At 38.8% G+C, this 15,442-nt stretch overlaps 1 protein-coding gene across 1 annotated transcript in view; it reads right to left on the reverse strand.

The window, feature by feature from the left end:
* Window positions 1-15,442, reverse strand: part of HDAC8 (histone deacetylase 8) — a 331,772-nt gene that overhangs the window by 151,916 nt on the left and 164,414 nt on the right. Inside the window, exons 8-9 of the mRNA XM_004380149.2 lie at window positions 4,432-4,604; window positions 1,396-1,490 (exon numbers count right to left, since the gene is read on the reverse strand). Coding sequence (XP_004380206.1) covers window positions 1,396-1,490; window positions 4,432-4,604 — 268 coding nt within the window. The remainder of the gene's footprint in view (window positions 1-1,395; window positions 1,491-4,431; window positions 4,605-15,442) is intronic.

Raw genomic sequence — 15,442 nt, forward strand, 5'->3', positions numbered from 1 at the left:
AACATCTCTAAGGTCAAGCCCACACCCATTAAGGCACATAGCTTCTCCAGGTACCAGAGGAAGTATTAATCTTTATTAAAATTTTACCAACCTTTTAACACAGATGAATCTATGGATTTGGTATTGTTTCCTAGGAACAGAACATTCACTCTCATTCCAAGCTTACACCGCTTAAAACTCCTTTCTGACATAACTTGATCAGTTTTTAAAGTCCCAATGCTTTAAATTACAATACAATCTGAGATATTCCCACAGCAACAACAGCAATTGTATTTATTCACGGCACTTACCTTAATATTTCATAAAGCTTCCAAATACTGAATAAAGGTAAGTCAAGAAAAGAGACTTCTATTAACCCTGACACCACCAAATTGTCTCAAATTATAGTGTACCTTCTATTTGTATTCTAGACACACTGAATAGTTTTTCTGAGAAACATATTATACCTTACCTGTGGCTAGAAGAAAACTGCAAAGAAATTAGTTTCTAATTTTTAAAAAATAATAGTAACCTTGAAAAGCATAATGTTCCCACATGTATAGCTTCTTCATCTGACAGAAATCATACTGTTATAACCAAAGAACTATCCTTGGGAAATGGCTTGAGAAGGTGGGGCTGCACGCACTGATTTGTTATTTTAAGTCGTACAGTCTAAGGTCTACAGCTCCACATCCTCAGCTGTGATGACATGCTTCCTGCCAGGTGTGGGGGTGGATGGGACTAGAGGGAATTATCAGCACACTTACAGGCCCCAGGCAGCTTTGATTAACTTGTTTTGGGAAAACTAGGACAGACATCTTTGCCTTGGAAGACTTAAAGCCCATCTTATACGACTAAAGAAAACTCACACGACATGTTTCACATTTGGGATCGTCCTGCCCCAACCTCTGTATGACACTAATTGCTAGAAAAACACGAAACCTGTCTTTGCAGTAATTATGTACTTCTTAAATTTTACAGTAGTCAAAGAAAATTGAGAGTTCAGGACTGCCACTGAAGAACATGTGCTACATGCCACCTATGGGATTTTTTTCAAAAGACGAGAACCCAGCTTATATATTTTAAAAATAGTCCCTTCTCTTTGAGGCTGGGGGATGAAAATATGCACATATTCCAAAGAATTCTTTGTATGGACAGGTGACCCCTTCCCACAGTCTCTATAATTAATTGAGAAATTAAAGTGGGTTGGCCTTTGAAATCTCTTGTAAAAAAAAAAGGCAGAAGGTCTTGGATATTTTGGAACAAGAGTCCACTATTCTGCCAAGACAGTATGTTATTGTTATTGGAGTGTCTCTCAACAAAACGGTATTGAGTGGTGAGGATGTGATTTTGATTAGGTGGAATGACTCAGCTCTTACCCTTAAAGAAGAGAGGACTTGTCAGAGCCTTACTTACCTCATGATCTGGGATCTCAGAGGATAGTGTTTTCCCTAGTATGACCCCGGTCAAGTATGTCCAGCATCGAGCCGTGTTGGCAAGGTTGTAGCCTCCTGTTTCCATCAAGAATTGTGAAGTTAGGAAAGAATAGTCACAAAACAGCAGGAGAGGGAAGGGGAGTAAGGAAGGCGAGAAAAATGTTTTAATAGAAGGGCTAAAAAGACAACTCCAGTGTGCAGAATTTTCCCTAAACATTCCTTTATGATATTTTTAAACCACCTAGCAGGAAGTCTTTAGTGGACCAGTCAGATCATGCACAGTGTAGAACTGGGAAGTCCAAGATCTACAAAGATTAAAGAAGTTACCATCTCTGAACAAATATGCACCTGAGTAATGCATGCTCCACAATTCCATCAAGAGCTATCAGCATGATTTAGATCTCTGGAACCCAGATCTCTTGAGACGACCTACCTAATGTGAAAGTTTCTGTGACGAATTTTGCAACAATTCCAAAAAATGACTGCTGGGTGTGATTTATATCTTAAAGCTATTGGGAGACATAGCCCTTAAAAATCCAGGAAAGAGAAAAATAAAATGCTGAGATAGACTTTCTTCTTTTAATATCAACATTCCTTTTTCCCTCAAAACACAGGTCTAGTGGCAGAGATCAAGGAGAACTGAATGAGGAAGGCTGTTTATTGACGCTCTGACCCATCTTTTCAGGTCTTGTCACGGTCACCCAGCAGCCATATTATACTATCTAATAATCAGCATATTTTGTGCTGAAGAGATGTGCTCTGCCATGCAAGCATTAGAACACTGGCTTTCAGCTAAATTACAAGACTGTAGGGGTAAAATTGAATTATTTCCTAACATCAATGCAGCTTAGGGGAAATGGAATTAGGTCTATTTTAGGCAGGCTGACCATATAATTTATCGTCAAAATGGTTCACTTTTAAGAGTAACAGAAGACACTGTTAATAATTACATGGGGATAACAGGTATATACTGGGACATATGGTCACCCTTTTTAAAAGTCTTTCTACCATTGAAAGGTAAGGGATGCTGGGGTTTCTGGAGTGTGTCTTTTAGACCTCAATAGGGTCCACGGAGGCTTGGGGATGCGGCTCTCTCTACTAATTGTCTATTTGTTTTTAGGGGCTAATTTTTAATTTCTAGGGGAAAAATTGAAATAACAAAAAGATTGCCCTAAAGCATACTCATTGCTAAATATTACTGGTATTATTCCCTTTAAACACTCCTGACATGGGAAAATCTGAATTTATAAGATAGATTTATTGTGTATGATTATTTAATTTCAAAAAGAGTGGCTATATGTTTTGTTTAAATAATAAGCTCTCTCTGATGCTCATAAAATATGATTTGATTTGCAAAACTTCATTTATGCACCAGTATTTTCAGGAATACACTTGTTACATAAGAAGAGGTATTATGTTTATATATTCAAAAGCCAAAACTTTGGGCTGACAAAGCAGAGACTTTTGAGAATAACAGGCTCTTTATGTAAAGACTATTGCCTCAGACAAAACTGGAATTCTCACAGATACATGTTGTAGAAAGGTCTGTTTTTCTCCCTCTAGCTGTACCTGAGAGGGTAGTGGTGGTTCAGTGGTAGATTTCTCTCCTTCCTTGCGGGAAACCTGGGTTTGATTCCTGGCCAATGCACTTCAGGTGCAGCTACCACCCATCTGTCAGAGAAGGCCTGCATGCTGCTATGATGCTAAACGGGTTTCACACAGTTTTCAGACTAAGAAGGGCTAGGAAGAAAGGCCTGGCAATCTATTTCTGAAAATCAGCCAATGAAAACCCTATGGATCACAACGCTCTGATCTACAACAAATCATGGGGATGGCGCAGAAGCAGGCATTGGTACCTTCTGTTGTGCATGGGGTTGCCATGAGTTCAGGGGCCGATTCGATGGCAGTTAACAATAAGAACCACCACTACCACAACAATAGCTATACCTGTGTCATAATCACCATCCTTAGTGCCATCAAGGAAAGTAACATGTCGCACAGCACTTATCAATTTTATCTTTTCCTTGGGTTGTAGTTAGTACATTTTTTTGCCAGCTTTTAACCCAATAAGAGGTTGTCTCTTGTAAGTGCCTTTTATTTTGATTCCTCTAGGGTTTGAGGCTGCCAAAGGGCTAGGCTTGTGTATTGGTGTTGGATGCTCACCACTTACATAAGGCCTTCCTCTGATTCCTTCTAACTTGAATTTTACAATAGGTTGACAAAAAAAAAACCCAGAAAGAAAACCCAACAAACTATTAGCTGTTCCTTAATACATTCATTTTAAGCTCAATTTGCTTGACCATGTTATTTTAACACATCAATCCATTTTTCCAGTGAAATAAAGATTATGTCAGGTAGGTAGACAGAAAATTCTAAGCAAGGCATCTTCAAAGGTGACTGACATTGTGAAAGATCCCTTTCACAAATGCATAAACGCTTCTATTGAATAGACCAGCCTTTTGTTGGTCAAGTAATACAAAACATCAGTATACACAGAAGGCAGGAATGTCCAAGAGTCTCTTTGGAACTCTGTTTTGCTTCATTGTAACAAATTCCTGCTTTCTTTTAGTAGGACGGTGGCTGTTCTTGAACTCAGCTTAGATGTGTACTTCATGTGTTTACTCTTATATATAAGTAAGGCTGGAACTTTTGTATTATGTTTTCAAAAGATGATTATTAGAACTGAGAATCAAAGATGATACTGACAGAAGATAAATCAAAGTCCACTGGGGTTAACATCCTCTATTCTTATAAGATCTGAGGTAATCTTTAACCAAAGAACCTTTGCTTCAGAAACTGAAACTTAGACTTCTGAGTGCCAAATTAAAGAAAAGAAGTGTGTCAGAATACTTCCTTTACGCTGAGCTGTGGAGGTGACAGATTTCATTGACTCAGGCTCCTGGGCCACAGGCAGGATGGTATTATTAAATCTAAGAAAATCAAGTTTAACTCAGTGTCAATGTAGAAAATGTGCAGAAGGTCAACATACTCTCCCACGACCTTCCTTTGTACTCACCTCCTCCCAAAATGAGTGTTGCCAATTGCCACTGAAGGATGTACTTAAGACACTTGCCAATTCCCACTGGAGTCATGTTAAAGGAGCACATGGGATCCCCAGCTATTGTATCAGCTCCCAGCTGTAAGACCACTGCTTTAGGATTAAAGGCTATGTAGACCTCCTTTAGTACACTGTAGGATAGAGAAAGGATACAAAATGTCAGAAAAAGATAAGTCAGTTTGGTCTGGGGGTGATGGTAGTGGTGGAAAAGTCAGGGGGTATAGTCAAATCAGTAAATAGTTCCAAACCTCCCCCACCAAAAAAAAAATAAAACGAACCCATTGCCATCAAGTCGATTCCGACTCATAGCGATCCAATAGGATAGAGTAGATCTGCCCCATAGGATTTCCGAGGCTGTAAACCTTTACAGAAGCAGACCATCACATCTTTCTCCCTCAGGGCGGCTGGTAGCTTCTAACTGCTGACCTTTTGGTTAGCAGCCAAGCTCTTACAACAACCTGTCAAAACTTATCAAACTGTCCATTTAAAAAGGGTGAATCAGATTGTATGCAAATTATAGCTTAATAAACCTGACTTAAGAAAAAACAAAACTTCCCCTCATCTCCATCCTCTACAAGGAACAAATTTGCCCTTCTGCTTTAGAACTCAGATTTGCTTTAAATATTTGTATTAATGTAATTGAATAGTTTTGGGATATAGTGTACACATTTCCTCTATTTTAAAACCCGGGAAAACAAGACATATACACAGAATAATTAAAGATTATTTCTGATAACTTAAGATTGCAAATGTACTTGGAGTTTATCATCTAGTTATCAAAGGGGCCTCCGAGTGAGAAGTACATGCTTTGGAAAGCATAGATGTTATCGGCTTACTTTTTGTTGTACAAAAGGAATCCAAGTGTCACGGACTGAATTGTGTCCCCCCAAAATATCTGTCAACTTGGCTGGGTCATGATTCCTAGTATTGTATGATTGTGTACCATTTTGTAATCTGGTGTGATTCCCTTATGTATTGTAAACTCTGTCACTATGATGTAATAAGATGCATCAGCGGCAGTTACACTGATGAGGTCTACAAGATTAGATAGTGTCTTGAGCCAATCTCTTTTGAGATATAAAAGAGAGAAGCAAGCAGAAAGACATGGGGACCTCATACCACCAAGGAAGAAGCACCAGGAGAAGAGTGGGTCCTTTGGACCCGGGTCCCTGGACTGAGAAGCTCTTAGGCCAGGGGAAGTTTGATGACAAGGACCTTCCCCCAGAGCCGACAGAGAGAAAAAGCCTTCCCCTGTAGCTGATGCCCTGAATTTGAACTTGTAGCTTACTAGACTGTGAGATAATAAATTTCTCTTTGTTAAAGCCATCTGCTTGTGGTATTTCTGTTATAGCAGCACTAGATGACTGAGATACCAAGGATAGGAGATGCTGTCCTCTCAAGTTCATATGTAACCAGGTATTATAGGGAAGGGAACTGTAACAATGGATCCAGAATTATAAATCTGAAAGCGCCCTAAAGAACAAATTGTACTGAGTAATGGTGAGCGTAATTTTGGGTAGAATCATTCATTGCTATAAAGTCAAGTTAAAGCTAACTGCTTTTTGCAATAAAGCCTTATAGATGAGAAGGAAGATGTCAGCGTGACAGATGACCTTAGTAAGTTTTCCAGTATTATAATTAATCGAACACTGAAAATATCCAGAATGAATTCCTAGGAGTTATAAGCTCCCTGCTCTCAAGGGGCTTACAATCTACTTTTCAGACAAAACACATACCAGTCCTCAAGGGCCTGAGAAACTCTTACAGAAACATATAAACAAGTGCAAATTAACATACTTCAGAGTTGAGAAAATACAGAGTCAAAAAATGATAAAAAATGTTGGGGTTAATGACCCGCTCATATTCAACATGTCAAATTACACCAGTTCAGCAAAGACAGAAAGATCCCAGATCCTTCTGAAACTGCAAAAGGAATTCAGGGATATGAAAAGCTGTTTTCCCAAATTCATATGTAACCAGGGCATTGAAACTATAGAAAAGTGTGCAGACCACAGATGCATTCTTTGAATCAAAGGACTGCTATGTTTTCATTTCTCATCTATACAGAGACAAATAGTTAGTGATTGTGGAGATTAAAAGAATATTACAAAATTTATGGCATATGACCCTTAATATAGGAATATTCTCATCTATTCTCCCTTTCACGTGCTTATCTCCTGGGTGCAGAGGGAAGATAAGCCACATGAATAGTCAGCCAACCTTTACTGAGCATCTACATGGACAGAGCACCCTATGAGCTGCTGCTGGGATACACAGAGGAAGGCATGGTCTCTGTTCTAAAAGGTTTATTGCTTAATGGGGAAAAGGGGGAAGTAAGCAAGACTAACTTTTAAAATTCATTCTTCCCTTTCTTACCACACATTTACTGAGTGCTGACTATGTGCCCAGCATGTAACTGTACCAGATGCTGCAGGAACAAATATGAATACGGCACGGCCCCTATCTTCATGTAGCTCAGCATAAAGGGAAAGAGCCCATGTGAATAAATAATTAAAATACAACAATAAATGAACTATCAGAGGTGGCACAGAGGGAGTAAGCAACTTTTCCAGAGGATGTTAGGAAAGGCTCCACAGAGGGAACTCTTGACTTAGATCTTAAAAGATGAGAACTATAATGAGATATTGTGACATACCTATCAAAATGGCTAAAATGAAAAATAGTGATAACATTAAAATGCAGGTAAGGATGTGGATAAACTAGATCATGCATACATTGCTGGTAGGAATGTAAAATGGTACAGCCTTTCTGGAAAATAGTTTGGTAGTTCCTGCCAAAACTAAAAATGGACTTTCCATATGACTCAATTGCACCCTTGGGCATTTATTACAGAGAAACAAAGGCTTATTTTAGCGTAGGAATTTGTACATGAATGTTCATAGCAGCTTTATTTGTAATAGTCCAAAACTGGAAAATATCCAAATGTCCTCCAGCAGGTGAATGGTTAAACTAACTGTGGTACATTCATACCGAGAAATACTACTCAGCAATAAAAATGAATGGATTATTGATACAAGCAACAATTTGGATGAACCTCAAGCAAACTGTTGAGTGAAAAAAGTCAACCTCAAGAGAATATATACTGCATGATTCCATTTATGTAACTTATGTGAAATAACAGTTATAGAGATGGATAACAGACTAGTGGTTGCCAAGGGTTAGGGATGTGCATGGCTATAAAGGGAGTAGCATGAGGGAGACTTGTGGCGATGATACAATTATGTACCTTGATTCTGGTGGTGGTTATACAAGGCTTCACATGTGGTAAAATGGCATACAGCTACTGTAGTGGGTTGAATACTGTCCCCCAAAATTCACATCCACCTGAAACCTTAGAATGTCACCTTATTTGGAAATAGGGTCTTTGCAGATGTAAAGTTGTTAAGATGAGATCATACTGGATTAGAGTGGGCCCTAAATCCAATGACTAGTGTCCTTATAAGAGAAGACACACAGAGACACAAAGACGGTCATGTGAAGATAGAGGCAGAGATTGGAGAGATGCAGCTACAAGCCAAGGAATGCCAAGGATTGCTGGGAACCACCAGAAGCTCAGAAGAGGCAAGGAAGGATTCTTCCCTAGAGCCTTCAGAAGGAGCATGGCCCTGCCGACACCTTGATTTTGAACTTCTGGCCTCCAGAACGGTGAGAGAATAAATTTCTGTTGTTTAAAGCCACCCATTGTGTGGTAATTTGTTATGGTATCCCAAGGAAAAACACACACACAAACGTATAACTGGTAAAATCTAAGTTCTAAGGATTGTATCAATGTTAATTTCTTGGTTTTGATATTGTACTATAGTTGTACAAGATGTTAGCATTGGGGGAGGCTAGAGAAAGGGTGTGCTGGACCTCCCTATATATTTCTTTGAAATGTATATGTAGATTTGCAATGCAATGTAGATTTATTTGTAATAAATCTATAATTCTTTCAAAATAATCTATAATTATTTCAAAATAAAAACATTAAGAGTTTATAGGCATGTGGGGTAGAGGTAGGGGAGTTGGAGGCAAGGAGCAGGTGGTTGTGTATGGGGGTGGTACTGGTAGGGAACTAGGTTCAGAAAAGGAATAGCACATGTAAAAGCTTGAAGGCTTGAACAGGAGTCACAGGAGGTAAGGCTCCAGAAGTAAACAGGGGTTAGGTCACAAAGGGACATGTATGCCAGGCAGGCTAAGGAGTTTGGACTTTTGTTTACAAGGCATGAAGCTCCTCAAACATTGTATGTGTGTGTGTGTGGGAGGTCATGATTAGATTTACATTTTAAAAGTACTCTGGCTATAGTGTAGGACAGACTGTAGGACAGACAGAAATGCTGAGGGCCTGAACCAGCAATGGCAGCAAGGATGAGGAGGAAGAGATGGACTTGAGAGATATTTCACTGTGGAATTGATAGGGCAATACATATTGACATATGATGACTTATGACGGGGTTCCGTTCTGGAGACTGTCATAAGTCAGTTCTGACATAAGTCGAATACCTCTTTTTTTTTAAAATTTGCATTATTATTGCCTTTTATTATCAGTATCTTTATAAATCCAATCTTTGAACATCTGAGAATGATGACATCAGCAAATTATATGCTGCAACATTGCGTGTACTACAAATTACTAGCAATAAGATGTAAAAAAAAGAAAAAAACCCAAAAAACCAGATGGTGGCAAGTGAGGTTTGTTGTAACTTGAATACATCATACGTCAGGGACTACCTGTATAAGAAAAGCATATATATATAACATTCATGAGTGTTTGATAGGAGAGAGAAAAGGATGAAAGAAGGCAGGTATTTGTGGAATAGTTGTTTTAATTATAGCCACATAGGAAAACTGAGTCCTGAAGGAGTTTTGATGACGAGGACTCTTAGACAGATTGTCCATCCATCCATCCACTGCTCTCGAGTTGATTCTGACTTATAGTGACGCTACAGAACAGGGTAGAACTGCCTCATAGGGTTTCCACGGCTGTAATCTTTAGGGAAGCAAACTGCCACATCTTTCTCCTGCAGTGCCGCTGGTGGGTTCGAACTGCTGACCTTTCGGTTAACAGCCCCGTGTTTAACCACTGTGCCACCAGGGCTCCTTAGGCAGGTAGAGAAGGTAATCAGAAGCTTTGAAAAAGGTAGGATATTACGTACGGAGTGTAAAACTTCAAAGTAACTAGAAATGAAAACATCTTACAGAAGACTAAATGGTGGACATTATTAAATTCAAGACTGGAACTTTTCATTTGATTTGACAGTCAAATGGGAGCCACTGGCAAAGTATAAGATACATACTGGTGTTGCTGAAAAGCAATGATTAGGAATTTTGACTTTTGCTGCTGCTTGTACAGTTAAAGAGAAGAGTTTGGAGGCAGAGGGGATGGCAAAAAGGGTATTGAGGCATTCTAGACATAAGGGCAAAAGGAAGCAACGTGTGATGGTTAATTTTATGTGTCAACTTGGCTAGGTTTCCAGTGATTTGGACAAACATTAGTCTAGTTGCTGTTCCATAATGTAATGTAATGTAATGTAATCATACTCTATAATTAAAAGTAATATAATCAGTCAATTAGTTGAAAAGGGAGTTTCCTTAGGGTGTATTCTGCCTCTAGACAATAAATAGATATTTTGGCTGAACTCTTGCTCTCTTCACTTTGCACTCTTTCTGTCACCTGACCTGTGGATCTCAGGACTCAAGCCTGCAGAAGTCTCCAGTCTGCCACCAGACCTACAGATTTTGGACTTGCCAGCCCCCCACAATTGCATGAGCCAATTCTTTGAGGTAAATCAACCTGTCTATTCTAGATATACAGATATAGATATATATAGAGAGAATACATATAGATACAGTAGTTTTTCTCGAGAACCTTGACTAAGATACAAGATAAGTAAATTTGGAAAAACTTGAGAGGACCAGGTGACAGAGTGGGGGGAGGCAGTCAAAGGGGAAAATGTACTGTGCCCATTCCTTCAAAATTCACAGGAGGTGGAATGAGGATTTGGAATACTCCCTTTCCTATTGCTACTCCAAAACCAGTATTCTTCCCTGTCTCTCATCACTCTCTCCTCTTTGGTAGTCAATGTCATTTGTTTATAATCGTTGCCTTCAAGTTGATTCCAACTCATGGCAGCCCCACGTGGTACAGAGAAGAACCAGTCCATAAGGTTTTCTTGGCTGTAATCTTTATGGAAGCAGATTACCAGGTCTTTCTTCCATGGTGCTGCTAGGTGGGTTCAAACCTCCAACCTTTCAGTTAGTAGTTGAGCACAAACTGTTTGCGTGCCACTGGGACCTTCATTTGCTTATGTTGTTGGTGGCTGTTGTCAAGTCAATTCTGACTAATGATGACTCCATATCATATATTATCAAAGTTCTTATTTATAGAAATACAGTGTACTCTTTCACCTTCCTTGAGGATTTTGGTACCTGGTTCACAATTTTCCTCTCTTTCCCTTTTCTTGTTATCATTCCTTGTAGTTCAATAGTCATTCATTCTCTCATTCACTCACTCACTCGAACCCTGACTTATGCACCTACTATTTTAGTTCTTCAGTATGGATTACACCTCAACATAAGGAAAACAAAAATACGCACAACTGGGCCAATAAGCAACATCATGATAAATGGAGAAAATACTGAAGTTGTCAACGATTTCATTTTACTTGGATCCACAATCAACACTCCTAGAAGCAGCAGTCAAGAAATCAAAGGATGTATCACATTAGGCAAATTGGCTGCAAAAGACCTTTTTAGAGTGTTAGAAAGCAAAGATGTCACTCTGAGGACTAAGGTGTACCTAACCCAAGTCATGGTATTTTCAATCACGTCGTATGCACAGGAAAGCTGGACAATGAATAGGAAGACTAAAGAAGAACTGATGCCTTTGAATTATGGTGTTGGTGAAGAATATTGAATTTACCATAGACTGCCAGAAGAATGAACAAATCTGTCTTAGAAGTACAGTCAGAATGCTCCTTGGAAGTGAGGATGGCGAGACTTCGTCTTAAGTACTTTGGACATGTTATCAGGCAGGACCAGTCCCTGGCGAAGGTAGACGGTGAGTAAAGTAGAGGGTGAGTAAAGTAGAGGGTGAGTGAAAAAGAGGAAGACCCTCAACAAGACGGACTGACACAGTGACTGCAACAATGGGCTCAAACAGCAACAACTGTGAAGATGGTGAAGGACTGAGCAGTGTTTTGTTCTGTCGTACATAACGTTGCTATTAGTCGGAACTGACTCAACAGCACCTAACAACAGCAATATTTATTCCCTATGTGATGCACTAGAGGTGCAGAAATAATAAGAGCCAAGGAGCTTATGGTTCAGTAGGGGAGGAAGACAGAAAACAAATAACTATGATAAGTGCTATAATATTTATTCATTAATTCAACAAATGTTAATTGAATGCCTACTATGTACCAGGCATTAGGCTGGGCAATGGGTTTATTGTTTTGAACAAAAGAGACTTAATCTCCTCTTCTGACCTTTCTAATTCTCTGACATCACAGTTTCTCCACTTTTCAAACGATAATGATATCCACCTCACTCCACTTTAGTTATCCTTAAGGATGGCAACACTTTGGGGCCCGTTATGGATTGAATTGCGTCCCCTCAAAATATGTGTTGTAAATCCTAACCCCTATACGTGTGGATATAATCCTATCTGGGAATAGGGTTCTCTTTGTTATGCTAATGAGGCCATATCAGTGTAGGGTGTCTCTTAAACCAACCACTTTTGACACATAAAAGAAGCAGACAACACACAGAAGCAAGCAAGCCTGAATGGGAAAAAGATAGATGCTACATGGAGATTTTCAAGGAACACCAAGAATGTTAGAGAAGCTGAGACAAGGATCTTCCCCCAGAGTCGACAGAGAGAGAAAGCCTTCTCCTAGAGCCGGCACCCTGAATTTGGACTTCTAGCGTCCTAAACTACGAGAAAGTAAACTTCTGTTTGTTAAAGCCACTCACTTGTGGTATTTCTGTTATAACAGCACTAAGAAATTAAGACAGGTCCTGATAAAAAAGTACACAATGCTTCACTTCGATGATCTTGAAATCTGAATGGCCATTTCTGTCCACAATTTTCTATCCTTCCACCTCTCTAACTCATCTTGCTCTTTATTCTCATTATAACTCCTGTTCCCTAGTCTTTTTCCTATTTTCAAAGTCTACCAGCCTATCTTTTGACTTCACTCTGTTCACTACTCATTAGGAAAATATAGTTAGTCATTTAAAAACTCTTACTAGCACCCTTAATTCCCTCACATCTTTGTCCTTTTTGTCTTGCCAATCCTTAAACACCTGGATAAACTATACTCTCAGATTTTTCTACTTGAGTTCTTGGGCTATTAAACACTGCTGGAGAAGACTGAGAAGTCAAAACTAATTGCTTCCACTAAAGTATATGTTTACAACTCCAACAAACTCCATAAACATTTACTGAGTGATTAATATGTGCCACTCCCTCTCTGCAGCTTGACAATCCTTTGCTTCACCTCCAACTGGTCTGATATTTAACAAATATAAATATAATAAGAGAACATTCTTGATGAAAAAAATCAAATATAAAAGTCTATCAAATAAAAGTGAAAACTCTCCCTCTCTCCATTTCCACCCCCTCACCAGAGGTAACTGCTGATGAATAGTTTGGTATGTATCCTTCCAGATCAAACTTTTCTGCCCCATACTTAACTGAGCTGGTTGAAGCTATATATAACAAGTACCTTTCTTGTTCCCTTTTTTCTACCTGGAAATGTCTTCTCTCATATTCCTTCTCCTCCTCAAGGCTAATTTCTCTACCTGGGCCCTAGACCTTCTTTCCTGTTGCTGTAAGGACTAAGTATCACCAGTGAGCTCTTTCTTATATTTTTAGTCTCTGCCTTCCTAATTTAGTTCCTTTAGGTTACAAGTTGCCCACCTCTCCCTCTCCTTCTTAGCACTGCCAAACTTATCTACTTCCTAGCAACCTATACATACTACTCAACTTCTTGCAGTATGGTTCTGATCTTACTGCTCTCCTGAAATTGCTCTCCTGAAGGTATAGAGACCTCTGGGTTGCCATATCTAAAAGTCTTCCTTTTTTTTGTTATCGTTTCCAACTTCTTAGAAGCAACTGACAGTTGATCCTACTCAAAAATCTACAATTCATCATCAAAGGCTATGGCTTCATTAAAAAAAAAAAACTTAAAAAAAAGCTTAATTGAGACAGACTATTATGAACAACTAACTGTACAGCAACAAACTGTATAACATAGATGCAATGGGTAAATTCTTAGAAGTACACAATCTACCCAAACTGAGTCAAGAGGAAATAGAAAGTCTCAATACACCCATAACAAGTGAAGAGATTGAGTCAGTGATAAAAAACCTGCCAACAACAACAATAAAATAAATAAATAAATATATAAAATCCTGGACCCGATGGCTTCACTGAAGAAGTCTACCAAATATTTAGAGAAGAACTGACACCAAAACTGTTTAAACTCTTCCAAAAGATAGGAATACTCCCTATACTCCCTATTCATTCTATGAAGTAAACATATCCCTGATACCAAAACCAGACAGAGACACCACAAGAAAAGAAAACTACAGGCCACTATCTCTTTAGATGCAAAAATCCTCAACAAAATATTAGCAAACAAAATCCAACAGCATATTAAAAGAGTCATACACCATGACCAAGTGGGAGTTATTCCAGGAATGCAGGGATAGTTCAACATTAGAAAACCAATCTATGTAATATACCACATCAACAGAAAAAAGGAAAAGAACCACATGAGCATCTCTGAGGATGCAGAAAAAGCATTTGATAAAATTCAACACCCTTTCTTGATGAGAACTCTAAAGATTGGAAAAGAAGGGAAATTCCTCACTATGATTTAGGGCAATGAGAAGCCAACAGACAATATTACACTTAATGGAGAAAGACTGAGAGCCTTCTCCTTGAAATTGCGAACAAGACAATGGTGCCCGCTCTCAATGCTTCTATTCAGTATTGTATTAGAAGTCCTAGCCAGAGCAGTAAGACAAGAAGAAGAAATAAATGGTATCCAGATTGGAAAAGAAGAAGTAAAATTATCTCTGTTCACTGGTGATATGATCATATATATAGAAAATCCCAAAGAATTTTCAATAAAGCTTCTAGAGCCAAGAGAGGAATTTAGCAAAGTTGTAGGGTACAAGGTCAACAACAACAACAACAACAAAAATCAGTTGGGTTCCTATACACCAGCAATGAGAAATCTGAAAGGGAAATTGGGGAAAAAATTCCATTCACAATAGCATCTAAGAGAATAAAATATCTAGGGATAAATTTAACCAGGGATTTGAAGGACTCATACAATGAAAACTATAAAACACTGCTGGAAGAGATTAAAGAAGACTTAAATAAATGGAAAGATGTTCCATGTTCATGGACTGTAAGACTTAACATTGTTAAGATGTCAATACTACCTAAAGTGATCAAGAGATTCAACACAATTCCTATCAAAATGTTAACGTCATTCTTTATAGAAATGGAAACACTAATCCTCAACTTTATATGGAACGGCAAGAGGCCCCAAATAGCTAAAGCAATGTTGAAAGAGAAGAACAAAGTAGGAGGACCCAAACTTCCTGATTTTAAAAATACTAAAGAGCCCTGGTGGCACAGTGGTTAAGAGCTTGGATGCTAATCAAAAGGTCAGCAGTTCGAACCCACCAGCCACTCCCTGGAAATCCTGTGGGGCAGTTCTACCCTGTCCTATAGGGTCGCTATGAGTCGGAATCAACTCAGAGGCAATGGGCTTTTTTTTTTTTTTTAATATAGCTACAGTAATCAGAACAGCCTGGTACTAGTATAAGAATAGACACATAGACCAAAGGAATAGAATTGAGAGTCCAGAAATAAACCCACACATCTGTGGTCAACTGATTTTTGACAAGGGTGCTACGTCCATTTGATGTGGAAAGGAGAGTCTCTTCA

Source organism: Trichechus manatus, unplaced genomic scaffold (assembly GCF_000243295.1).
Source record: "Trichechus manatus latirostris isolate Lorelei unplaced genomic scaffold, TriManLat1.0 scaffold00070, whole genome shotgun sequence".
In the NCBI taxonomy this organism is placed as follows: domain Eukaryota; kingdom Metazoa; phylum Chordata; class Mammalia; order Sirenia; family Trichechidae; genus Trichechus; species Trichechus manatus.